We start from the raw sequence: 26,576 nt of genomic DNA, 5'->3' as shown, positions 1-26,576 counted from the left end.
AATTGCAAAAGTAATTATTTAGTAGCAAAATTTATGCAAAAACTGAAAAATTTGCATTTTTCCGAATTTTAGTGATAATACAGTTTGAGGGTCATTTTGACCCAAAGGAGATATAGGGTTAATCTCCAAAAGATTTCTTTTACTGTAATATTCATTAATATAAATAAATCTACATATTTCTGTAAAATAATGCAGCATGTTAAGGAGTTTCAGAAATTTATTTCATATAAATAGTAACATTTTGAATATATCTGACCTTTGACCTCCATGCGCGTCCCGAAATCTTTGTTCGATTTGGCTCAAAATTTCAACACTTAACTTTTAGACATATTACCACAATATTCCACCTGGCACACTTTGAAATCGAAAAAAAAAATCGGCTGTCACCCTAAGTTCCGGTCCACACTGTGAAACATTTGCTGCAAAACATTTTTAAATTCTTTTTTGAAACTGCATTCGTGTCCACACAGTGAAGTTTTTGACATTCTGTATAGTACGAATACGAACGAATAAATGTGGATGACATACTCAACAAAAACTTCATGTACATGAAACAAAGTTCCCTATTTCATTCCTCTTTCCCCTTTCATCAACAAACTCAAATGTTTTGCAGGAAATGTTTCACAGTGTGGATCGGAACTAATGTACATAAATGTTTTTGTTTTCATTTGAATATGTCAAACTTTTATTTTCTTAAAATTTATTATAAGCTCTATTTAAACATTTCTTAAAGGTGCAATTTTGGAATTTCGCAAAACATTCGGAGTGCGGCACCAAATTATTTAGGTAGGATCCATTATAATACAATTAAAAAGTTACATCCTTTAAACAACTTCATTAGAAAAGATAAACAAGAGACGCTTAAATAAATAATACACAAAAAACGTAAATTACTTTTATTAGCATCTTTGTAACAAAACCAAAAATTAAATTACTTGTTATCTCAATTTAAATAGATGCCTTTTTATTCCAGAAAAACATTTAACACTAATTAACCCTTACCTTAATGTAAAGGAAAACAAATTGTGGCAAAATTCAAAGTTATGTTTATATAACCTTTCCATTTAAAATATTCAAGTGTTTTAAGGATTTTTACGCCCAATTTTGATTACATATGTGTAAAATAGAATTGAATTCAAATGAAAAGATGAATCAAACTCATATTCTCTTTGTACATTTGTGTATCACATTTAAAATTCAATGAGTGCAATTACAAATTATTAATAATTTATCAGGTTATTCTTTCTTTTCGTTCCTGGCAAGAACAACTTTTATAAAGTCCCAATTAAAGGCAGAGGAATCATATTTCGCGCAGCATTTTTTTCACTCTATTTTAAAGTAAACGAAAAAACAAGTGTTTATGTTTATTTATTTTTGCAGTAACAAAAATATTAAGAATATAGACTTGTTTACATTAAAAGGATGTTTACTTAACTTTATTTAAAGAGAAAAAAATAAGAAACAAAAAGGGGAGAAAATTATACAAATAATGAGCATAATTTGCTATTACACTTAAAGATATTGTATGGAAGTTGTATTTTAAAAATTAATCGATCACTCGAATGATAAAAAAATTAAAAAAAAATGATTCGATCAACCTGGAGCAAGTAACTAATTTAACTTTGCAACCAGCCTCTTTATGTTGTTCAATTTTTTTGCAATTTTTATTCTTCAAGTGTAATTAGTATGTTTTTATCTTAAATTGAAAGTGGTTTTGGTCGTGATTATTAAATTAACCATTAAATGAGGAGTTAAAGAACGAAAAATGGCCCAAAGGTTTATTTGCCAAATAAAACAAGTTACAAGCGTAAAATGAACATCATAAATAAATGTAAATTTATTTTTACTCTTGTAAAAAACAGAAAAATATACTTAAAAAAAAACTCACATACAAGTGTTTAAGTAGCCTGCTGTCTGACAGCCATTAAAGTCAAATAATAAAACTGAACTGAACAGGAAGGAAATAATAATGATAGAAAAATACTACGAGTTTGTTTTTAAGTAAATATTTTAATATGAAACAAACGAAAAAGAAAAAAAAACTGAGTTAATGAAAAGGCAAGCAGCTTAATGAGAGTCTGTAGAAATCTAATTGCATTGGCAGCGTAAACATTTGCCACTACGAAAAAGATATTGAAAAATATTTACTAAATATTAAATACGGAATGTTGATATACAAGATATTCAATTAATAGGACAAAATCCAAAAAAAAATCTAAAAAAATGGAATTTTTGTAGTATTTGATTAATATATGGGGGATTTCATGTCAAGTGAACTAACTTTTTCAACAAGATCGATCAAGAACTGTCTAGTTAGAGGGGGTCAAATTTTACATTTTAGCCAAACAGTTGTTTTTCTCATCCATGTAACTTATTACCTATTATTCTTAGTAAAATTGTGTCCCAAATAGTTTAGATAGCTATTTCTTTAATCTTAAAAAAAATTAACAACTTTTGAAATTTTTTTTTTTCAAAATCCCTTTTTTTCTCAAAATGGCCCTTTATTTTTTTTCTCAAAAGAAAACTTGATAAAAATTTTTGTTTTTTTTTGCAATTTCAAAATCTTTGTTGACTTTTTTCAAAATGAACCGACCCTTTTTTTTATTGTTTTGCTCAAAAGAAAGCTTAAATCTTTTCCTTTAAGAGCTTTTATTTTGACAATTGACTATTTTTTTTGCAAAATCAAAAATTCAAAAATTTGTTGACTTTTTTCAAAATGAGCCGACCCTTTTTTTAATTTGTTTTTGTTCAAAAGAAGGCTTAGATCTTTTCCTTTAAGAGCTTTTTTTTGACAATTTTTGACTATTTCTTTGAAGAGCTTTTTGGTCGCTTAGTGGGTTGAGAGTGGGATATCTACCAAGTTATATGTTTTATAACTCAATATATACAATTTTTTAAATTTTTTTTAGCAAAATCTAAAACTTTTTTGACTTTTTTTTCAAAATGAACCTTTTTTTGCTTAAAAGAAAGCTTAGGTCTATTCCGTTAAGAGCTTTTTGGTCTCTTAGTGGGATATATATTAAAATAAAAGTTTTGACTCAAAAATCGCATGTCTTGAGTTACAAAAAATGCTTGCCTCAAACGAATCAGTTGCGTTCGGTACAGGTTCCGTGAGAGGGTCTGGTCAGATTTCAGAAGCTCATAACATATACATACGACCCTTTTGCTCCCACCAAATACAGAGAATTACCTTAGCGCCATAGATAGTTGAATTTGGCTAATGATTCGTTCCAAAATTATTTTGTACAAAATCGTCTTTCAAGGTCTCTCAATTCATATGCAAGCTCGTGTTGAGTTTGACAACAATCTTCATGGAGTAATGCCTCCAATTCTTGGTCTTCAAACTTTTTTGGCTGGCATGGGCGATCTTTTTCTTCCGTGTCAAAGTTACCACTTCTGCACGAAACATCTCTCACATGTTGAAACCGATTAAACACATTCACCATAAGCTTGGGTCAGCAATCGATTTGCTTCAGCGGTAAATTTTTTCAAATTAAAAAAAGTAACGCAAAACTTCCCGCATATGACGCTTTGTTGGCTCAAAGTTCGACATTTTCGAAGCAAAAAAAAATGTTGTTAACACTATAATTAATTTTCAATAACTAAGTGAGAATAAATGACAGATATGTACCCTTCATAACGACAAATAAGATATTAAAAACAAAAACCCCGTTCATCTATTTTAAATCCCGCATTTTTAAGTCATACACCCAATCAATTTTAATGTTTAAAAAAGCTCATATTGTCTATATGTATTTTAGCAAAGAACCTAAATTTTAATTCATTCAGAAATATATATATTTGGTAAAAGGTCATGTATTTGAAAACTGAAATTCAAAATATAGTTTTGAACAAAAGCTTTCCATTGTATTGTCACTCACTGTATATAAAAATAAACAATAATGCTATATTTATTTTATATAAAAATCCATATCAGAAGGAAACAATAAACCTTTTAAATGGCCGCTCACCTATAAAACAAATAAATAAAATTCAATATTAAAGGTCACAACAGCCGCAATTGTTTTTCATTCCTAAGAAATCTGCTTTCTAGGTGTATTTTGTATGTATTTCTAATCATCAAAATTATCAATTGCAAATAATTAAGAATTAATCAAAACAATCTGTTTAACCGGGGGATTAACAAAGAGTACTTAGTATAGATTTGAATATTTAGGGTGCAACATATTAAGGAAGGGAAACTACTGTGATATAAATTGTTTTTTTTTTATATTCTGATTGGATTCTTAAGTAATAATTCTTGAACTAAGCTGTTTAGCGATTTGATACGGAATCAAATTTGGTTTACTTCGTTAGCGGTATTTTAATAATAACGGTAACTTTTCCCATATTTCTGGCAAAATATGGATTCCGAGCCAAAAGAACTACTCTTCTGAGGCCAAGAACGAATCAATCCAATTTCGGATACTGTTCCGAGAGCATTCTGCATCGATCGAAACAAATAGTAGTCGGACGGGGCACGGTCTGGACTATAAAGCGCATTCATGTCTGGCCGCATATTCTGGACGTTCTTCGGCCAATGGATTCAAACGAATCAGTTGCGTTCAGTACAAGTTCCCTGTGATGGTCTGGTCGGATTTCTGCAGCTCATAATAGATAGGACCCTTTTGTTCCCACCAAATACAGAAAATTACCTTAGTGTCATGGATATTTGGCTTTAGGTCGGCCTTCAAATACGATCTCTTACGCTTCGGGTTATTGTAATGAATCCATTTTCCATCGCAAGCAATGATTCGGTGCATAAATGATTTTCTTTTTAGCGTTCAATCATCATTTCGGACATTTCAAGGTCTCTCGGCTTCAATTCGTATGGTACCCAATTTTTCTGCTTTTGGATGCATCCTGCTGCTCGCAAACGTTTTGAAATTGCTGCTTGAGTAGCTCCCAATGATTTTGTTCCTTATTATTGTCTTTTTTAATTTCATGCTTACTCGTATTTTGTTAGCTTAGTGTGCAAAGGAGCTAAGTCCATTTTTCATATCGAATTACAAAATAATCCACCCGTAGACACAAAAAACGTTCTGTCAATGCAATTTTATTACTTATTTGGTTTGTTTCGAATTTTCGTTTCTGAATTGTAAGTCCATTTTTCGGTCTTAGCTTATTTTTTTAACTTATTTGGTTTTTTTTAATGAACTTAACACATTTTCTTATTACATTTGTACTTTATTTTTATAATATTAACTCTGTAATTTGATTTAAAGTCTCTATGTCTCTATAGTTGCTATCATGATTCGAAATGATCATTAATTTCAAAATGATCCAATATTTTTTTTAAAAAAATTTTGAAATTAATAAATAAACCAATAAAGGCAAGTTGGAAATTTTCACACAATAACGAACGAAAAAAATACATAATTGTAAACAGTGTAATTTTACTTATTCTAGCGTTTTATATTAAAATCTAAATTTTTATAAAAATTGGGCTTAGCTCGTTTGTATACTAAGCTAATGATTTGTTATTTTTCGTTTAATCACATTAAATTCAAAAAATACATACATCCATTTAAATAAAATGCAATTCGTATTAAAACCATGTGTACTGTAGTAGGTATAAGTATTTTTTGTTTACTTCATTATTCATTATACACTGGAAATATGTGTCTATTATCAGGTTAAAAAACAAACACATCTCATACATGTCATTACGTTTCATTTCAATAATAAAATGTTGATTTAATGTCCTAAAGCATCTGGCAGTAGCAAAATTTAGTAGTTGAGTAGTTTATAAATCTGCTGTTTCTATTCTATTAACTATCAAATCTACCCACTGAAATTAAAGTATTATATTTTTTTTATTTTCAGAGTGCATTGATAATAAATCTACATAATTTATTTATGTTTTTGCATGTTGAAATAAATTTGTTTTTTTATTATTTTAGATTTGAAATTGTAGGCGCTTGAATTGTATTTCAATAAATGTTCCAAATTATTTTTTTTATATAATTTTGTCTTGACCTACATGCTGTTGTTTGTGTTTAACTTGGCAGTAGATTAAAGTGCGATTTTACATAGCAACAAGTGTAAGAGAATTTATGTAAATTTTTGAAAAATTAAATTTTTAAAAAGATTTTTTTTTGATTTACCAGCAAGAATTTTGCAAAGGTTGTTTAGAATAAGACATCATCTAGGATTTGTGGAACAAATAAAGAAAAAACATGAATCTGAGTTAGTCATATAATCCAATCACTGTCGGAATCTGTTTTGAAAACGGCAGAAAATATACATTTGACTTAGGAAATCCAATGTAATTTTTTGTTTAATCGATTACGAATTTAATTATTATGAAACCGATAACTTTTGAATTCACGAGACCAATTTACTTTTTCTGTCGTTTCAAAACCGATTCCGACAATGATTGGATTCTATGACAACCCCGATTTGGCTACTTCCACAAGCTCTTAAAAAGGCATAGATAGATTGTATATATATCCATATGGCCCTAAAATTATATACCAATGGACTGAATGGGGTCAAAAATATATCATCAGGACATTTCGTCAACATATTAAATAAGTGTACCACCATTTGTTAGAAGTTTTCATTTTATACCGAAATAATTCCATAGTCTCCTAAATCGACAACCTACAGGGGTAATTTAGCACCTAATTTAGCATTTTATGCGTTTTTTTGGAGATATCTCTTAGAACTGAACTAGAACTGAACTAGAACTGAACTAGAACTGAACTAGAACTGAACTAGAACTGAACTAGAACTGAACTAGAACTGAACTAGAACTGAACTAGAACTGAACTAGAACTGAACTAGAACTGAACTAGAACTGAACTAGAACTGAACTAGAACTGAACTAGAACTGAACTAGAACTGAACTAGAACTGAACTAGAACTGAACTAGAACTGAACTAGAACTGAACTAGAACTGAACTAGAACTGAACTAGAACTGAACTAGAACTGAACTAGAACTGAACTAGAACTGAACTAGAACTGAACTAGAACTGAACTAGAACTGAACTAGAACTGAACTAGAACTGAACTAGAACTGAACTAGAACTGAACTAGAACTGAACTAGAACTGAACTAGAACTGAACTAGAACTGAACTAGAACTGAACTAGAACTGAACTAGAACTGAACTAGAACTGAACTAGAACTGAACTAGAACTGAACTAGAACTGAACTAGAACTGAACTAGAACTGAACTAGAACTGAACTAGAACTGAACTAGAACTGAACTAGAACTGAACTAGAACTGAACTAGAACTGAACTAGAACTGAACTAGAACTGAACTAGAACTGAACTAGAACTGAACTAGAACTGAACTAGAACTGAACTAGAACTGAACTAGAACTGAACTAGAACTGAACTAGAACTGAACTAGAACTGAACTAGAACTGAACTAGAACTGAACTAGAACTGAACTAGAACTGAACTAGAACTGAACTAGAACTGAACTAGAACTGAACTAGAACTGAACTAGAACTGAACTAGAACTGAACTAGAACTGAACTAGAACTGAACTAGAACTGAACTAGAACTGAACTAGAACTGAACTAGAACTGAACTAGAACTGAACTAGAACTGAACTAGAACTGAACTAGAACTGAACTAGAACTGAACTAGAACTGAACTAGAACTGAACTAGAACTGAACTAGAACTGAACTAGAACTGAACTAGAACTGAACTAGAACTGAACTAGAACTGAACTAGAACTGAACTAGAACTGAACTAGAACTGAACTAGAACTGAACTAGAACTGAACTAGAACTGAACTAGAACTGAACTAGAACTGAACTAGAACTGAACTAGAACTGAACTAGAACTGAACTAGAACTGAACTAGAACTGAACTAGAACTGAACTAGAACTGAACTAGAACTGAACTAGAACTGAACTAGAACTGAACTAGAACTGAACTAGAACTGAACTAGAACTGAACTAGAACTGAACTAGAACTGAACTAGAACTGAACTAGAACTGAACTAGAACTGAACTAGAACTGAACTAGAACTGAACTAGAACTGAACTAGAACTGAACTAGAACTGAACTAGAACTGAACTAGAACTGAACTAGAACTGAACTAGAACTGAACTAGAACTGAACTAGAACTGAACTAGAACTGAACTAGAACTGAACTAGAACTGAACTAGAACTGAACTAGAACTGAACTAGAACTGAACTAGAACTGAACTAGAACTGAACTAGAACTGAACTAGAACTGAACTAGAACTGAACTAGAACTGAACTAGAACTGAACTAGAACTGAACTAGAACTGAACTAGAACTGAACTAGAACTGAACTAGAACTGAACTAGAACTGAACTAGAACTGAACTAGAACTGAACTAGAACTGAACTAGAACTGAACTAGAACTGAACTAGAACTGAACTAGAACTGAACTAGAACTGAACTAGAACTGAACTAGAACTGAACTAGAACTGAACTAGAACTGAACTAGAACTGAACTAGAACTGAACTAGAACTGAACTAGAACTGAACTAGAACTGAACTAGAACTAGAACTAGCAGCAACCATCAATTAAAGCTGTATTTACTGTACATTTTCATAATCAATTTACAGACATAGATATTCATTGAAATCACTTTATTTTTAAAATATCCTTCTTTCTATTTTTAAAGTGATCTAAAAAACTAGTTTCCAATAAACTAGTTCATACCCTGAATTATCAGTATTTTTTTTAAAAAACAAAAAAACCTAACGCCTTCCTATAAACACAGAAATCAGAGCAAAAAGTTCAATATAAACAACAACAGAAACAAAAAGCAACAAATATTGATGGGTGGGAAAATAATAATGATGGTTTTTTTATTATTTGCATTTTTATTATTATTATGCCATCAGCAGCAAGCAGTTGATGAGTGAGTAGTGATAATGAGTTGGGTTGGGAAGAGCTAGGAGGAGCAGTTTTATTATTTTTGTTCGCTTTAGTGGTTACGACGACTTGTAATAAACAATTTAATTGTTGTATTGAAAAATACAAAAAAAAAATAAACATTTATCAATTTAATTGCAAGTGAGTCTGTAAATACTATGTTAAAATCTAGTATTTAAATGTCTTTTACAATAATAATAATAACAATTGAATTACAATTCTTAAAATAGAAATTGCAACAAAAATACCATGGTTTATTTTCTTTATTCCTTTAGAGGTTTTTTAAGCGGCGTCTAGTCGCTGATGTTTTTTACTTTGATTTTTTATTAAATGGACTCATTTTTATATTTTTGTAAACAAGAATGGGTAAAAGGTTAATGATTTTAAAGACAACAGAAGAAATTAATAAACAGGAAACAGGAAATTGAATAGCAGTATCTATATTTTTAAAGGATTTTGAACTTAAAAATGTATTGCTTAATGTTCAACAAATAAATAATGTCAATTTGTGCACACGTTTTGCTTAGAAAACCAATTAGAGATTTGTTTAAAATAAGCTAACACCTCCCTTTTTTATGGGGTCTCTTATACAAAAATATGAATACCTAATATGTAAAAAGAAAATTCTCTTTTTCTCTATTTTTATTGTTAAGCTCAATTTTAAAATAATCATTAATTTACATGCATACTATGTATTTCAAAATAAAATATTTCTATATTAAGCTCTCCAAATCTCAAAAACCGTTCATTAAGTCGGCAACATTCGAAAAATGTAAAACGTACTTGGTCGAACTGTATAGAGTCTCGCTGAACTCAAGATCGAAAAAGAAAAAAAATTGTGTGAGAAAAAATATTTAAAAAAAAAGAAAAAAGATCCTGTGGCAGAAGACGTAGTGAAATTTGTATTTCTTTGATAAAATTTAAGTGAAAACTATCTGTGATTTTAAACAAGTACCTAATAATTTAAACTTATTTAACAAGCAATTAAATATTTAAATATTGTAAATTAACAAGGAAGAAAAAAATACAAAATTATCAATTAAATTGATAAAGCTAATTTGTTATATTTAAAACACATCAATTAAGTGATTATCCTGTGACCTCTAATTATAATAAAATAGTTTATTTTTTTTACTGAAAGAATTTCTCAATAAAATCATCAAATAAGGTGAGTTAAAGCTCAATACAAAAACACAAATAAATTAACCCTTTACGAGGTCATAGAAAAGTTGATAAGGAATTACAAGAGCTTTAAGCTTTTTCACAAAGCTATCTGTGGACTTTAAAGAAACTTTAATGTGTTAAAGCTTAAATTAGTAATAAGTATGGACTAATAAATATTTGCCGATTTCAGAACACCGTCGGCTAAAGTAACCTAAAAAATGTCCGGTTCAAGTTGAACTAGTTTGATTGGTCTTGAGTACAAACTTTTGTAAAAGAGAGCTCCTTTAAGAGTTAATAAAACTAATAAAATTATGCATATTTACCACACTCTAATCAGTTGATGGTTAATTAAACAATATAATGTGAGTAGGGTTAAACAAATTGAGTTTTAAAATTTACACTGTAATTAATTATAATGTTGAACACACAAACCAACAATTTCTCCATAATCAAACTATTAACTTTTCTTCTAAGAAGTCAATAAGGATGTATGTATTATGAAATTAGTTTACACACCCACACAATTTAAACACAAATAAATCTCAACAACATTATTATAAAGATATTTATAATAATGTTATTAAAATAATGCCCAGAGGCTATTAAAACTAAATAGATATAAAAAGTAAACTTCAAATATGTGTAGACAAAAATATAGAAACATAAACAGTCAGTCATTCACTCACTTACCATTGAGATTTAAACGAATTAAAAATAAATGAACATCATCCTTTAAAAGGTGGCCTGTAAGAAAAAGTCAAATAAAATACTTGGATGTTAAGAAAATGTAAATACATATAAATAATTCTTTGTATTTAATACTAAAGGCGGAAGTTAAATAAAAAAAATTCTGTTAAATCCTTGAAAAAAAATTAAATCACAAGTAAGAGAGCAGCATAGACAGGCCTATGATAGCCTACACTGCACATTGGGTCAATTGAAAAAAACTTGTAATAAATCTTTATCTTTCAAAATACTGGATCATTTGCAAAATAAGGTTGGGACGAATCGTAGAGGACATAAGCTTTCAGAAAATAAAATTTGTGAACTCAAGGTAAGATACAGTGTATCAAAGTCGTTCAGCTTCAGTGAAAACTTTGTAGAGCTCCTAACTTGTTTACAATGAAATTTACTTTGTTATAAAGCATCCTATTTATTTCTCTAAATTATCTCTTATAGTTTAAAAGATATTTAAGTTTAGTTGCATTTTTTTCTCCATTACCATTACTTGGGGGCATTTGGCTTCCACAAGGCATCTCCATCTTACACGAATTGTTGAAGTAGTTGTTTTTCGCATATTTCATGTAGATTGCACTGTCTTAATTTTTGGAGTATCGTGCGTCTCCATGTACTATGTTGCCATTAAATCCATTGTTATTGTTTGTATCAGTTTAAACGGTTGTTGTTCCAGCTAAGTGGATGATTGGTCTGATGTAGCGGGTCTTCGAATACATGTATGATGTTGCTATAAGGATTCAATCGATTGTTATTATTTCCTTGTGTCAGTTTCGTTAATCGGTTGTTGATCCAGCTAAGTAGATGATTGGTCTGCTGTAGCTGGTCTAGGATAATGGTGCTGCCATCTGTCGTTGCCTAGAAACAACGCCCTTCCTTCTGTGTATTTGGTGTAGTGGTGGGGAACCTTGCTGATCTTTGATTCCTACCTTTTTCACCCAGGGGGTGGCGGACTGCCTGACCTTTTCCATGATGTTATCCTCTTTTCCAGGTGGATGAGTGGTCAGGGGGCTTCTTGGATGGATTGTTTAGAGGGAGGTTAATTTTTAAAAACTCGAAAACCATGGTTTACATGTTTTGTCCTCTGCCAGGCTTGATCCCTGGGGTGCTTGGTTGTGTAGGCAAGCACTTTAACGTGTAGTGGTTAAAGTGCTTGCCTACATGCCGCCACAAGTTGCATTTAGTGTCTGTCTATTTTTCGTGTTTCTAGGTTTATTAATTTAAGTTTTTTTTTAGAATAAACTAAAAGTTTTGCTCATTCTCCCTTTATGGGTTTCTACATTAGTCAGGATGAAATGAGATAAAAAAGTTTTTAGTTTTTAATATCTCATGTCAGTTATTTTTTTTTACTTAGTTATTGAACATTATAGTGTAAACAACAAAGCTATTTTGTTTCAAAAATGGCGAACAAAGCTTCATATGCGGGAAGTTTTGCTTTACTTCTTTAATCTGAAAAAAAGTGCCGCTGATTGATCTCCGAAGCTTATGGTGAATGTGTATCATCGGTTTCGGAATACAAAGATCGCAGGAAAATTGGGTACCATTCGAATTGAAGCCGAGAGACCTTGAAAGACGATTTTGTATGTCCAAAATTATGCTTGAACGCTATAACAGAAAATCATTTATGCACCGAATCATTACTTGTGATGAAAAATGGATCCATTACAATAATCTGAAGAGTAAGAGACCGTATGTGAAACCAGCCGAATCGATACCAATGTCAAATATCCATGGCTCTAAGGTAATGCTCTGTATTTGGTGGTTTTATCCCATGTGTGCTATTTATCTCTTACAATTTACGAGTTATTCGCTTTTTAATTATAATTATTTTCGCTTTTTTAAAAAATATAGGGCGAATTTAATCGAATTTGTTTTGTTATACAGACGATTTCAGAGCAATATCAATTATGGATCCAAAAATATACGATTTTCAATATAAAATTTCCAAAAATAGTTGATTTTTGCTGTTTTTGGGCGAAAAGGTGACTAACTCTATTTTATTAAAAAACATTATTTAAGAACATATAAAAATTTGATGTTTTTCTGTAAGTTATCTTTACGGAGAAGATTTTGGTATAAAAAATTTCAAATAATACCAATTTTTGGGATTTGACCCTTTCACGACTTGAACATTTCTTTGAGTTTTGTTAATAAATCAAGATTTTATTACATATTTCAAAAGACCTAGCAGAGCGCTTTCCTCGAATACTCCTTGGCTACGCCCGATCGGACCAGCCGTTTATATATATTTTAGATTTATTTCCAAAAAATTTTGATATTTGCCCCACTGTGCATCATGACAACACTCGGCCACATGATGCAATACCTGTTAAAAAGTATTTTGAATGAAGTGGTTGGGAAGTCCGTCCGACTTATATTTGATTCGATCGATGCAGAACACTCTCTCTGGGATACGCTTCACTTTGGAACAGAGTATCCGATATTGGCTTGATTCGTTCTTGGCCTCAAAAGATGAGCAGTTCTTTTGGCTCGGAATCCATATGTTGCCAGAAAGATGGGAAAAGGTCGTAGCTAACAATTTCCAATACTTTGAATAAATTTATATTATACAAAGTTTTCAAAATAAAAAGTAAAAAAATCCCGCATTTTTAGTCATATGTTTTTAAGGAATCTTTCTTTATTGAATTATGGATATTTTGTGTATAATTTACTATTATTACTTGTTTCAAAACATAGAAATATGTCTTCAGAAAATTTTATTTTCAGAGTTATTTAAATGCTAAACTAAAATAAGAAGAATTTTGTGGATGAATTTCCCGGTCTCAAATCGTGTAATTTACTGGTAGGTCAGCATTTTCCATCCAAATGAATTGAAATTAATATATTATATAATAACTAGTCTGATTTCCAGTTATAATTTATTTTTCTGCTAAAAATAGTTCAAAAAGAACAAAACAAAAACCGAACAATAATTAACGGTTTTCGGTTTTGAACTTAGATATAGAGAGAAAATAGAGTTTTAGCCCTTCTCTCCCATAAAATACTCGAATTTTAATTTTACCACGCCCATTCATTATATTTCAAAAGTTGTGAGTTTCAGAGAGTTCATTTTTGTTACTAGTTTGCGTATTTATTTGCAATAATGTAAAGATGAGAAATATAATTTTTTTATACCAAATAGTAATCCAAAGGTCAGATTTTATAAATATTGCAATTTAATAAATTTCAATTTAATTGATAAATCTTTTAATACCCTAAAACTTCTATGCATTGAATCAAATGTTTACAACATAAATAGCAAAGAACATCTAACATCTGCGAGTACATTTACCCCACAATCTGACCTTAGGCTAATGAAAACATTAAATACTTTTAGACACGTGTAAAGTTGGTAGAGTTTTTAAGCTCAGTTGATGACCGACCGACCGGTCATACAATCTAATCATAGTATCATGCATCATCTATTGGTTTTTTGGCAAGAATTTATTTCCTTTCAAATTCCTATCACGTCTAAATTGACTTTTTGTAAATGTTATGACGATGATATTTGTTTGTTTACTGTAAATATAACAACTACAATAACTGGAACAAAACAAAATAAAAACATAATAATATTACATCTTTTATAAGTATAAACAGGTAAATAAATAATTGTATAGCATACGTATAACAATATTTGTACAATAATTAAAAGAACAAAAGTTACAAATCCACATGCCCCATACACATTTTACATTAGGATGGGGATCCCCAGGAAAATAAAGATGTCAAAGTTCGTAAATGAAAGTAATTCTCAAAACTTTAATGTTAGCGATAGTTGTTCTCTAATGTTATTTTTCACATTCGCCCCTATCGGCTAACATGTGATATTTATGTTCCCATGAAATATCCATTTCCCTCGAAAAAAAAATTACTATTGTGATATTCCCATGAACTTTTCATTCACAATAGTTGATTTAGTTCGTAACAGCTGTTTATTGTTTACAAAATTCCATCTAAAAATTTCACAGCAAGGGGAATTTTTCACGTAAACAATGTTGATGAACGAAAAATGGGAAAACCTAACACATTTCATGTGAAATATTGATTCACGATAAGGGTTTGCGATTATGTTAGCGAAAAAGTGAAAAGTTTGAATTTTATTTATTTTCTCACATTAGTTTGGAATTGTTTTTTTTTTGGTGGTCATCCTAATGCACATGATTCGTACATCCTTTGGGAGAGTTGCAAATGTAAATAAAATGAGTTTTTTTGTTGAAAACATGTCCAAAATAAATTTTGTTAGTTTTTTGTATTTTTTTATTGTTAAAGTTTTAATCTGACATAAATTGTTGAACTAAAGAAATTATGGATGCTTATTTTGTTTGACATGAATACTTTGATAGTAAATAATATTGAAATTATGACCGTTTAGCCACAAATTTATCTTGTCATTAATGGGTTGATATTAGTTGATATTAATACTTATAGTTTACTATTAATTATACATATTCCTTTAATATGGGCTCTGTGACATGTCAAAATATTTACAGAGTAACCTGTAAATATACAAAGATATTGGGTGTATGACTTAAAAATGTAATATAAATTTATTTAAAGCATTGCCCATTAGCTATGAACTTTTCCAATATTTCTGGCAACATATGGATTCCGAGCCAAAAGAACTGCTAATAAAAACTTTCGAATGAAGCTAAATAATTAGATGTTGGGAATGGGTTTATGGAATGAATGGCTGATATGTTTAATTCCTAATTAAGATTTTAGCGAATTAAGCACAAATTGAATTAATTTGAAGATAGACGATAAGACTTTACGTACGACATCTGGGACATTAACGCAAATAAAATCAATAACAGAATTCAACCTTTGAATGATTAAATTTTTGTTAAAATTCGTCTTTTAGTTTTTTTTTTATTTGCTCTTAATCATTTACAACATGAATTGAAAAAATGGCCTTTTTGTAATAGATTTGAATTGAAGAAAAATTTAATCATTCAAAATTTAATCATTAAAGAAAATTATAATGATTCAATAAGGTATAAATTCTTTAAAGAATGAATTCTCTAAGGAATTAATTCAATACATTTAAATGACAAAGGAATTAAGCCTATGAATTAATTCGCAATGAATTCATTAATGGAATGGTTAGATATACAATTTAATTTGATTTTGAAAATGGAATTAAGAATTAATTCATTCGAACCTTTCGTCTAAAGTCACCTATTCTATTAATAACGTATACAACTAGTTTTAACGTATCGAAAGTTGTGTGACATCATAATCCCAGTTTACATGGATCAAACAATGAACGAATATACGAATGAAAATTTAACATTTTATTCATACTTTTTTCACATACCAGTGGATTTTCATTTAATTTTCTCTTTGTAAAGTCTTATCGTGTAAAGCCAACATTTTTAATGTTTTACAGTAACAAGTTTTTACAGAAAGAGGTCAACAACTATTGAGGCATTTAGTTATTGGAATGCCCCATAAGTCGGTAACTAATTCTATTTGTATATTCTGCACAGAATATAACATCTATTATAGCTTTGTTCATAATTCTGATTAGTTGTTTTTGAGCAGTAGTTTTAAGTTTTAGTTTTAAATGATGTTAACCTTTTAGCAGAAAATTTGATATAATTTCTTGTTTATTTTCTTGTAAATAGCAAACAACGTTTTTAAGTACTATTTGTTTTACTTTTAAAACATCATTGTATTTAATCATATTATTTATCTTTATTTTTTTACAGATTCCTGCAAACATGAAACTTTCAGTATCCTTCTTCTTGGTTGTCATCTGTACGATGTGTTTGGCTGCCCAACAAAGTCAGGCTAAAAGTAAGTACAAATTTATTTTTCAATACAATAAAGATACTCAAATTTAATAATAAACAAAACTAGTAAAGAGTATACTTAGTTGGACAAGCCTGTATACATATATGATACCCTACACATTTAAATAACGTATCTGTTTTTTTTTTTAAATTCAATTGTTTACATATTTTGGTGTTTTTTTAAGATACACTTTCCCATCAGGATTACAGGTTATGTAGTTATAAACTGCACGATTTTACAATTTGAAAAGAGGGCCCAGATAGAATCCAGTCTAAGTAGACTGATATGCTATGTGTAGGTTGATACTTTTTGCATGTTACTAACATCAGCTGAAACGCATAATACCTTTAAATATTTTCGTTTTATTTTTTTTCCAATGATGTTTCCAACAATTTCCTTTCTTTACCTAATGTAAACATTGCATTATATTTATAGGTTAAACAAATAACTGAGTAGAAAAAAAATGAGTTAATTAAATAATGTCAATGTTCCTATTTACTTCTTATACGTTTTATCAATCTTAGTATTGATATTGTAGAAGTATTGATTTAAATTTTTTTTAAGAAAACAACAAAATTTTGCTTTTAAAGATTAAGAATATTGAAAAAGAAACTCATTAAAACGACTATTGACACCAGGAATGGAACATTTATATTCTTAGCTTAAATTTATTCAAAGTATTTGCCATTGTTAGCTATGACCTTTTCCCCATCTTTATGGCAACATATGAATTCCGTGTCAAAAGAACTGCTCATCGTTTGAGGCCAAGAATGAATCCAGTCAATTTCGGATACTCAGCTCTAAGGTGAAGCATATTCCAGAGAGTGCATTCTGCATCAATCGTAACAAATAGTAGTCCGACAAGTATTGCAACATATGGCCGAGCGGTGTCATGATGGAATATTACGGTTTCATGTTTGGCCGCATATTCTGGGCGTTTTTTGGCCAATGCTCGCTTGAAATGAATCAGCAACACGGATATTTGGCTTTGATATCGATTCGGTAGTAATGGATCCATTTTTCATCGCAATTAATAGTTCGATTTCTGGCATGCAAAATTATCTTTCAAGGCCTCTCGGCTTTAATTCGTAAGGTACCCAATTTTACCATAAGCTTTGGCAATCGGTGAGCTTCATCGGAACTTTTTTTCAAATTAAAGAAGTAAAGCAAAACTTCCCGCATATGACGCTTTGTTTGTACAAAATTTGACATTTTCGAAGCAAAAATAAACTTTGTTGTTTACACTGTAATTTTCAATAACTAAATGAGAATAACTGTCAGATATGTACCCTTCAAACTGACATATACATAAGTTATTAAAATTAAGTTTAAAAATAATTTTGTACTTTCAGTTAAAAGTTTATTTTGGTTAGATTTCAGCTCAATTTAAATATCCAAGTCTGATTGACTTGTTGTAAGAACATACTATGTACAATTTAAACTTTAACAAAATGTTCATATCTTTTATATAATGACCCATTTTTTAAGCATAATTTTCACCTACATTTTCTTTTTAACCCAAATAATTCAAACAATAAATGGCAGCATCCTCGTGTAAACTGTTGTTTGCTTTTGTTGTTCAGTTTATCATACAATTCCATAATGTATAAAATCATACCCACACCTTAAGGTGGTCCCCAATGTCCATGTTCCCAAATAAAATAAATTTCTTTATTAGTTTAAGACTACATAACTATTGTTGAGCTGGGTAAAAGAAGAAAGATTATATTTTCAGGTTTTTCCTTACAATTATTTCAAAGAATGTGGAATTTCGAAATTAAATTTAAAAACAAATCCAATTAGACCCGAATAAATTGTTACTAAGTTGCATTAACGATTTGAATTTAACGGTCTGCAAGACTACTCGAAACATTCATCATGTCTACCAACAATGTTATTAATATTGTTTAGGGCCATTATTATAACTTCCCTTTATAGTTAAAGGTAACTTTAAGTAATAGAAAAAGATACCCTTAAAGTTAACTTTAACTATAACGGCAAGTTGTAATAATGGCCCTTAGAAATTTAACAACTTTAACTGTTAAAGCTTCTTTCTAAATGCTCTAGAAATCGATAATTCATGAAAATATTAGAAGATGACGCTGTGTATATAAACAGCAGATTGCAATCCAAATAATTAGGTTTATTTAATCATGTACCAAAGAACATCAATTTGATCTTTGATGTATTCAAATTATCTTAGGATGTTGAAATTTAGCCAATATATTAAGGTTAATATCTCCTAAAACTTTTTAAATACATTGAAATGTGGTAACTTTGTACCACTCTACTATATGTTAAAACCTTATTTGTGTCCTTTTAAACAATTCAACAATTTTCATGTTCATAATTTAATACAAAAACAAGAAAAGAAAAAAAACAAAACAATGCATAAAAACAAATAAGAGAAAATGAAAATTGCACAAGAACTTCCGTTTTCTATACGGAAAAATTGACAACACACATAAATGGAAACCGTTTGAAGCAAGAAAAAAAAACAAAACAAAAAGAAATAAACAACAATAATAATGAAAGGATGACAATGGTAAGAGCATGAAAAAAATACGAGTTTGTTTACGTTTTCACCGTTATTGTTTTTTATGCTTTTTTGCTGCTTTCTGAATAAGAACAACATTGTTGTATAGAAAAATATGTGCATAGTTAATTTGCTGCCGCTACGGCAGCCAGTTACTAGAAAAGGTAAATTATCATTTTTAACTTAAATTTCCACGTTTTAAAATTATCACACAAACTTACAAATATCCGAGAACATAGGATTTAAAATTGGTTATCATCAGGAAACTGTACAAAGTAGAACAAATGCAACTTAATTATACAATAATAAGAAATTCATAAATCCACATATAGTTATAAGTAATTTAATATCTATTAATTAAGGGATGGGTAGATTTGAGGTTAGGAAACAAATTGTTAGTCAAATGATGAACTGTCAGGAATTGAGCTGTCATCCTTATAGTTATAAGTATTTTAAGCAAGTTCTATTAATTGAGGGATGGGTAAATTTGAGGGAAACTAATTGTTAGTCAAATGATGAACTGTCAGGAATTGAGCTGTCATCCTTTGATTTTTATTTAGTACAAACTTAGGAAAAATCCACCATAAAATGCTTTGAACCCATAAAACGTTTGTCTCACAGTGGGGGAATTAAAAAAAGTGAAAATAAATCTGTAACTTCTAAATGGCTCGTGAATATTCTCGGCCTTTGGCTTAGCCTCCTTTTGCTGTTTTAAGTCCAAATTTAAAACATAAACTCAACTACACCATCTTTATAGATCTATGCAACAAATGAAGATTTTTGGAAAAACACACGATTATGACAGTATAGGTTTGACTCTACTACCAAAGGATAGTAAAACCCTGTAGTCGGATTCTGAAAATCGGTGAGCCCTCAAAAAATTATGTCACCGTTTTTTGCCAACAGCTAATTCAGACTTGGTGATACCGCTTAACTTTATATAGCAATAATAAAGCTAAGAGTACGCCAAACAAATTTTGATAAATTTTTTTCCCAAAAAATAGCTTTTTCGTGCACTTTTTTCTGAAAAAATATAGGAAGAAAAATGTTTCCCTTTTTTAGACTTCCAGGGACTTCTAATTTCTCACTTATAATATTTGGCAAAGTTGTAACTACGGTAAAGCTGAACAACTATTGTGAACATATCAATGCAATCTGAACACATCTAGGCACTCTAAATAGCTCACAAAGATAACTTTGTACCTTAAACATTTTCGTTTTTTACTATTTTTTGATGCTAAAACAAAGATGTATTGTGCTGCAATAACGAAGAATGGGTAAATCATTATCAGTATGATCCGTCCCATCACGTTATCCAATCTTGATCACGAAAGACCGACTTAATGCAAGATATGAAAAACCATTATAATTTCTGGAAGTGGACAAGATTTGTGGAGCTTTTGAAGAGTAAATATAAGCTTTTTAGATAAGTTTTTTGATATTGGTGGAAACCTTAGGACCTGAAGATTAATATATTAGTTAAATGAAATAATTTTGTGATTTATAATCTCTCTACAATCTCAGAATGTGTCCATTCTGCATAATTTAATTTAAAATTTCACTAATAACACAATTTAACACATAATGTTGCACAATAGTTGCTCTTTTTTGATACCAATTCATTGGAACGCAAGTTGTGCTCTTAATTTAATGAAATAAAGATTTTTTTGATATTTCTCTTAAGTAAATAATTCATAAAATATACATAATTTTTACATATTTAAGTTGGAATTGAGAAACCATCAAAGAATTCTTAAGAAATAAAACACAAAACAATGATTAGGAAATCTAAAACAAAAAAACGTTCAATTAGAAAAACCGTTTCTTGAACTTTGTCTAGAATACATTGGCTCCCAGTGATAAGAATGCCAAAAATATTTCTAAATAGGTATATCGCTAAATTTGAATTATTTGGTTTAATGTCTTTAATGTCTCCATAGACAATTTTTGACATTCGAAATAAAGTTAAAAATAAATAAATAGTACACATAAACATAAAAACAAATTAAACAATGTTGCGAAAAAACCAAAAAAAGATTAAACAAATTGTGTTATTTAAAACTTTGAACATACGTACTGCTTGTTATGACTAATTTAAAAAAAGAAATTCCCTTTAGAATTAAAGTATTCGTATGAATATTTTTACACATGCATACGCATAGAACGATAGATATGTAGATGCTGTTTAATCTTTAGCTGATGGATGGTTAATAAAAGAGTGGTGCTTGAGTTCAACTAACCGAAAAGAGTTCAGCAGGAGATATTTTTGTTCAGTAAGCCCTCCCTATGCATATTAACATATTTGATTAAAGTGTGCTTTAGCTGAGAATGAAGTGATGCTAACTTAGTGATTATTAAAAATTTTCTCATCTGAGTTATAAAGCAAACAATATTGCATGTTCCCAACCGATTTTATATAAGTATATACGAGTATTTATAGGAAGGGGTATCAGTAAACATACTTTTCAAAATATTCAATTAATAGGTCAAAATCCATAAAAAAAAAAATGTCATTAACATATATTTTTATTTACTTATACTATTGGGAGTATAACTTCAAAATGCGGGATTCAGTAGGGTTCAAAACTATATACCACCATATTTTTTCTGGTGGGTATAAAAAGAAGGACACTAATTTTAAATACTTGACATCACTTTCACATGGCATGTGTGGATCCTGCCTGTAAGTTTGTATTAAGTGGTGGTTGATTAAAGAGTAAATGTTCTAAAACACCCCAGCAGTTCTAGGAGACAGTACCGAACTAGTGATTTTATCCATCATTTAGGGTGGAAGCTAGTTACTTCAATAGTCATTTTAACACGGGCATACCCAAGGCATATTTAACCAGGTGGCAGCGTAACGCCAGCTGACTATTTTTTGCTCTACTCGTGTTTTGCCTTGTGAAATGTCAAAAGCTTGTTTACAAAAATTTTTAAATTTGTTATAAGATTAAAAAGATTATTTTATATTTAAAAAAGTGAGTATCTGTCACCGCTTTATGTGTATAAAATTTTTAAAAGAGTTAAAAAAAACTATTTCATTTATAAAAGTGCGTTTTTTTGAATTTTTTTTTTTGACACTTTACACGGTTTACATTGCTGTAGTTACGCTGCCAACTTGTTAATTCATCTTGGGCATACCTAAGCCGGCGGTCAATTATCTCTTTTTGATTACAATGGGCCTGTCTAATAGCTGGTCCAAAGTAGGCAACGAATTGGATTCACATACTGGTTACATAGCGTCAGTTACCTTACTAGATTTGTAACTGGTTACTTGATCAGCTACTTGCCTAGTTATTTTAATCCTTTTGATGCAATGTGACTATCGGATAGCTGATCGGAAGTAGTCAACGCTTCTGGTGGGTAAAATAAAGTGCAGTACAAAAAAAATTTTAAGTGACCTCACTATAGGTTACTAAGAGACACTAAAGTGACTATTGACTTCATGCTATGTTGCATGGGATATCAGTATTCTTAAGCAAATACAATTTGTATAAAACCAGTTTATACGAATTATTCACAAAACGTTTAAAGTGACTACACTCCAGATTACTTAGAGACACTTAAGTGGCAATTGTCTTCACGATAGATTACTTGGGATGTATAAAGTAACCAATTGTCTTCTCTCTGCACAACAGAGAGCACATACGTGTCAAATGACCAAAATATATAAATAAGACATTTGTGACAATTACTGTCTTTAAGGGATACATTGACTACTTGCTTAACTGCTGGGACAAGTACTGGTACTTCCATCAACAGCAATAACCACAACCAAACAACTTTAAACATCTAACAAGCATCAACTACAACAACAACCCACTTTTGACGGTCATAATGTTTAACCAAATATGAAAGTCTCTGGAGAATTTGAAAACCGATTAACAGTTGGAGTAAATTCCTATACTTTTTTATTTTGACAATTTAAAAAAGGGACAGTGGGAGTTTTTTTGTTGTTTATGTTTGTTTTCTAAAAATAAATGTTGCCCTGTTACATGGTAACATTTTTAATGTTTTCCACAAAGTATAAAAAAATTTAATTTTTAACAGTTATTAATTCATCATTATTTGTAATAATAGATTTACGCGTTAAAGCAAATCACAAATTTAAAGGTAATCTCACGCAGAGAAAAAATATAGTTGTTCATGTTTTTTAACAATATTATGGTCAATATTGCGGTAACCATAATATGATAAAGTTAAGATTCACATGATTGTAGCAGTCATATATGTGGCTATCAGTGCAAAAGTGGTGTAACCTCAAATTATTTACTTAGGAGAGAATGGAGATTTTAAATTTGGTAAACATTTTTTTGAATTTAGTTTCTTTTCTTTATAAAAAGAACTTCAAAATTTACAATATCTTTGTGTTTTTTTTATTTATTAAGTTAATACATATTATACGAACAAATTTGGGTTACACCACTTCTGCATTTATGATATTTTGGCCCAATTTAAAATAATAAACAAGTTACAAGTTACACCACTTTAGGACAAGTGTATTAAGAAATTAATCAAAATACATAGTACAAGAGCTATTCATCATCTGTCTAGTCATAACACACCTCATCCCCGACACTGTACAATCAAAATACATAGCACAAGAGCTATTCGTCAACTGTCTAATCATAACACACCTCACTGTTGGCGGAATGAAGTGCAACAATTCCTTTTTCGTTTTTCAGCTTTGGTTGGTTTTTCAATGCATGAAGATGTCGTTAAAGAGGAACAGCAACTAACAAAAATTATGGGTTACACCACTTTTGCGCTGATGGCCTCATATATGATTGCAGTAAATAAGTAGAAGATCTTTTACAAGCAATCGGTTATTGGACTGTATATGACAGTTCTTTTTAACTGACTTTTTGAGGTCAATTAGCAACCGTACATGTTAAAATAACTAGTTATGTATATGATCAAGTAATCAGTTAGGTAGCTAGTAAGGTAACTGACTGTATTTAACCGATATTTGAATCCAATGCGTTGATTGCTTTGGACCAGCTATCAGACAGTCTCATTGTCATCTGCTTAGTTGTCACCCTAAATGATAAGTAAAATCACTAGTTCGGGACAGTCACCTAGAGATACCCTTAACCAACATTATTAATGATCATTTAAAGAAGTGGCCACTTAAAATCGGTACGGATTAAAGCGAGCATAACTTTTAAAAGAAACAACGTTAACATTTTATACATGAAATTAAAGGTAATTTATTAAGCTTTAAAAAAAATATAACTGTAGGTTTATGAGTCTTTATTGCGAATAAATTTTCTGGCTTTTCTTTTTATGCCTCCTATTAATAGCTGCACAATTTTTCTTCCCACTTCTACCGTTATTCCACTTTGTTCTCATCAATATTTATTCCACTTTGTTCTCATCAAAATCTGGTTATTTACTGTACCTGCACTCTTTTTCACTTTACGTATAACAATTGCCCAATTTATCTCGATTGGACGAAGATTTGGGCAATTTGTTTAATGGATGTGTTTTGGTATAACATCAATATTATTCTCATTATACCAATTAATGGTTGTATTTGAGTAATGACAACTTGGCTAAAACTTTGTATCAGATGTGTGATGTCTTATAAATGACAGCAATCGCTTTTCCAAACTCTCTTTTTATATATAATTCTGAAAATTCTTTAAAAACATTTCTGAAAAGCTCCATTTTGATAACAGGGGGCGTGGTTATGATTACTACAATGCGTACCGATTTTAAGTGGCCACTTTTTTAGTTGATATTTTTAAATAATGTTAGGACGGTACGGTTTTTTCTATTGCATTTTTGATGAATGTGTAAACTGTAAACAGATTTAATAAAGGAACGATTTCGGAAAGAATGCAGCAAGCTCTTGATCTAAGCATTAAATGATACGAAGTAAGAGAGCTGACAATCAATCCGACCAAGATAATGCTCAGTCTTGAATATCTTGATCATTGAGTTCCCTAAAGCGTAACATATTAAGTACTCTAAGTTTTTAGTACCCTAGAATTATCTACTTGTCATTTAATATGATCGCCTTGGTGTAACGACAGAAGTTGAAACAGATCACTGCTAGGACTTCAAGATATAAGCTTAATCGCCTTATTTGCATATTCATTACTGGGACCTGTCCTTCATTTATCATATGAGAATATTATGTAAAATAATGATTATAATTTTCAATTTTATAAACCACTGTATGCAAATTAGTAATATGAAAAGTATTATAGCTTTTTTAAACGTGTATATAAAATGCTTATTATTTTTAAATGTTTTTTAACTTTTCCTTTTAACCCTAGCAAATTTAAATTATATTTCAATTAGATTGCATTTATATTGAAATTAAACTTGCCACAAGTATGCTTAATGCTATAATTTAGATGGTCTGAACGGAGTTTTTTCTTTATTTTTGAATTTATGTAAAACTTTCTGACTTATTCTTTGGCCTTTTTGTATTCCACTTCCACATGTAACAGAATATACTCTTTGCCTTTAAGTTAAAATTTGGTAATTTTCTTTACAAAGTTTTATTTTTCTTTCTTTAATTTTTACTCTACGACATCCTTATTGAAATGAGGGTTAAAATGTCGATGAATGAATGAAAACATAAAACAGCCTTGTCTACTCTACTACTTGTATAATGTTATAAGTTCTTATATGACGTGTATATATTTATTTTGGATTATTTACAGAGGGCTGTAATGCATATGGTTATGCCTGCTATGGTGGTCATGGCAAACGTTCATTGCATACACAACAGGGCGATGCAACAGGTATGGAACTAAATAATTTACAAGAACGTCCGGATACTGTGGTGCAATTTTATCCCAGTGAAGCAAATGTGTTAATAGATGGTAACCTGGAGGCAATACCAAGATACAAATTAATTAAAATGATGAAATCATGGGTAAGTGTTAATCGAAAACTGCAACTACATATGAAATATAATTTTATAATATAGTGCAATAACGTTGCAACTCAGGAAATACAATTTCAAATGACATCAATGCACACGGAGCCAGGCTTATAGATTTACAGAAGAAAATAATTATAACAATGTTGTTCACATGTAGGCTAACAGAACTTTTTGTTTGATTTGATTACACTATTAGAACTCATCGCCCCATAGTCAGCTACTTAATTATAATTAAAATGACAGCAACATCGTAACCAGTTGACATTGATGTTTGGCGTTTCGATTAGTTTTTCTTTTCCCGGACTTTTTCATTTTGCGGGATCCCGGGAATTCCCGCCTAGAACAAATTATTAAATTTTAAGAATGTAGACTTCGTTAAAAATCTAAAAAATGTTTTTGGTTTTAAAATGTAATTGGATAGAAATAAAAAAATTGGTTATATACAAACCTGTCACCATTTGACATTTGTATCGGAATGGCTTCAATTTCTATTTATTTCTGTTAATTCTCAAAAAATAAATATTTTATTTTTTTTAATTTTGAATTGCATTGTTTTGATTATTAAAT

General features: G+C 30.0%; 2 protein-coding genes across 3 annotated transcripts in view; one reads left to right on the top strand and one right to left on the bottom strand.

Annotated features, from left to right (window-relative positions):
* Map205 (Microtubule-associated protein 205) overlaps positions 1-26,576 on the bottom strand; it is a 395,519-nt gene that overhangs the window by 282,076 nt on the left and 86,867 nt on the right. The gene's annotated exons all lie outside the window — the stretch shown is intronic.
* Positions 1-26,576, top strand: part of CCHa2 (CCHamide-2) — a 34,079-nt gene that overhangs the window by 5,514 nt on the left and 1,989 nt on the right. Inside the window, exons 1-3 of one of the 2 annotated variants that reach the window (XM_065516380.1) lie at positions 9,701-10,042; positions 16,488-16,575; positions 25,786-26,000. In XM_065516380.1, the coding sequence (XP_065372452.1) occupies positions 16,500-16,575; positions 25,786-26,000 (291 nt within the window). In that variant the 5' untranslated portion in view covers positions 9,701-10,042; positions 16,488-16,499. Of the gene's footprint in view, positions 1-9,700; positions 10,043-16,487; positions 16,576-25,785; positions 26,001-26,576 lie in introns of those variants that run through there. The other variant, XM_065516378.1, reaches the window with a different exon arrangement.

This window comes from Calliphora vicina, chromosome 1 (genome assembly GCF_958450345.1).
Source record: "Calliphora vicina chromosome 1, idCalVici1.1, whole genome shotgun sequence".
Lineage (NCBI taxonomy): Eukaryota > Metazoa > Arthropoda > Insecta > Diptera > Calliphoridae > Calliphora > Calliphora vicina.
The sequence above is the reverse complement of the archived record's forward strand: the minus strand, read 5'-3'. Positions and strand labels throughout refer to the sequence as shown.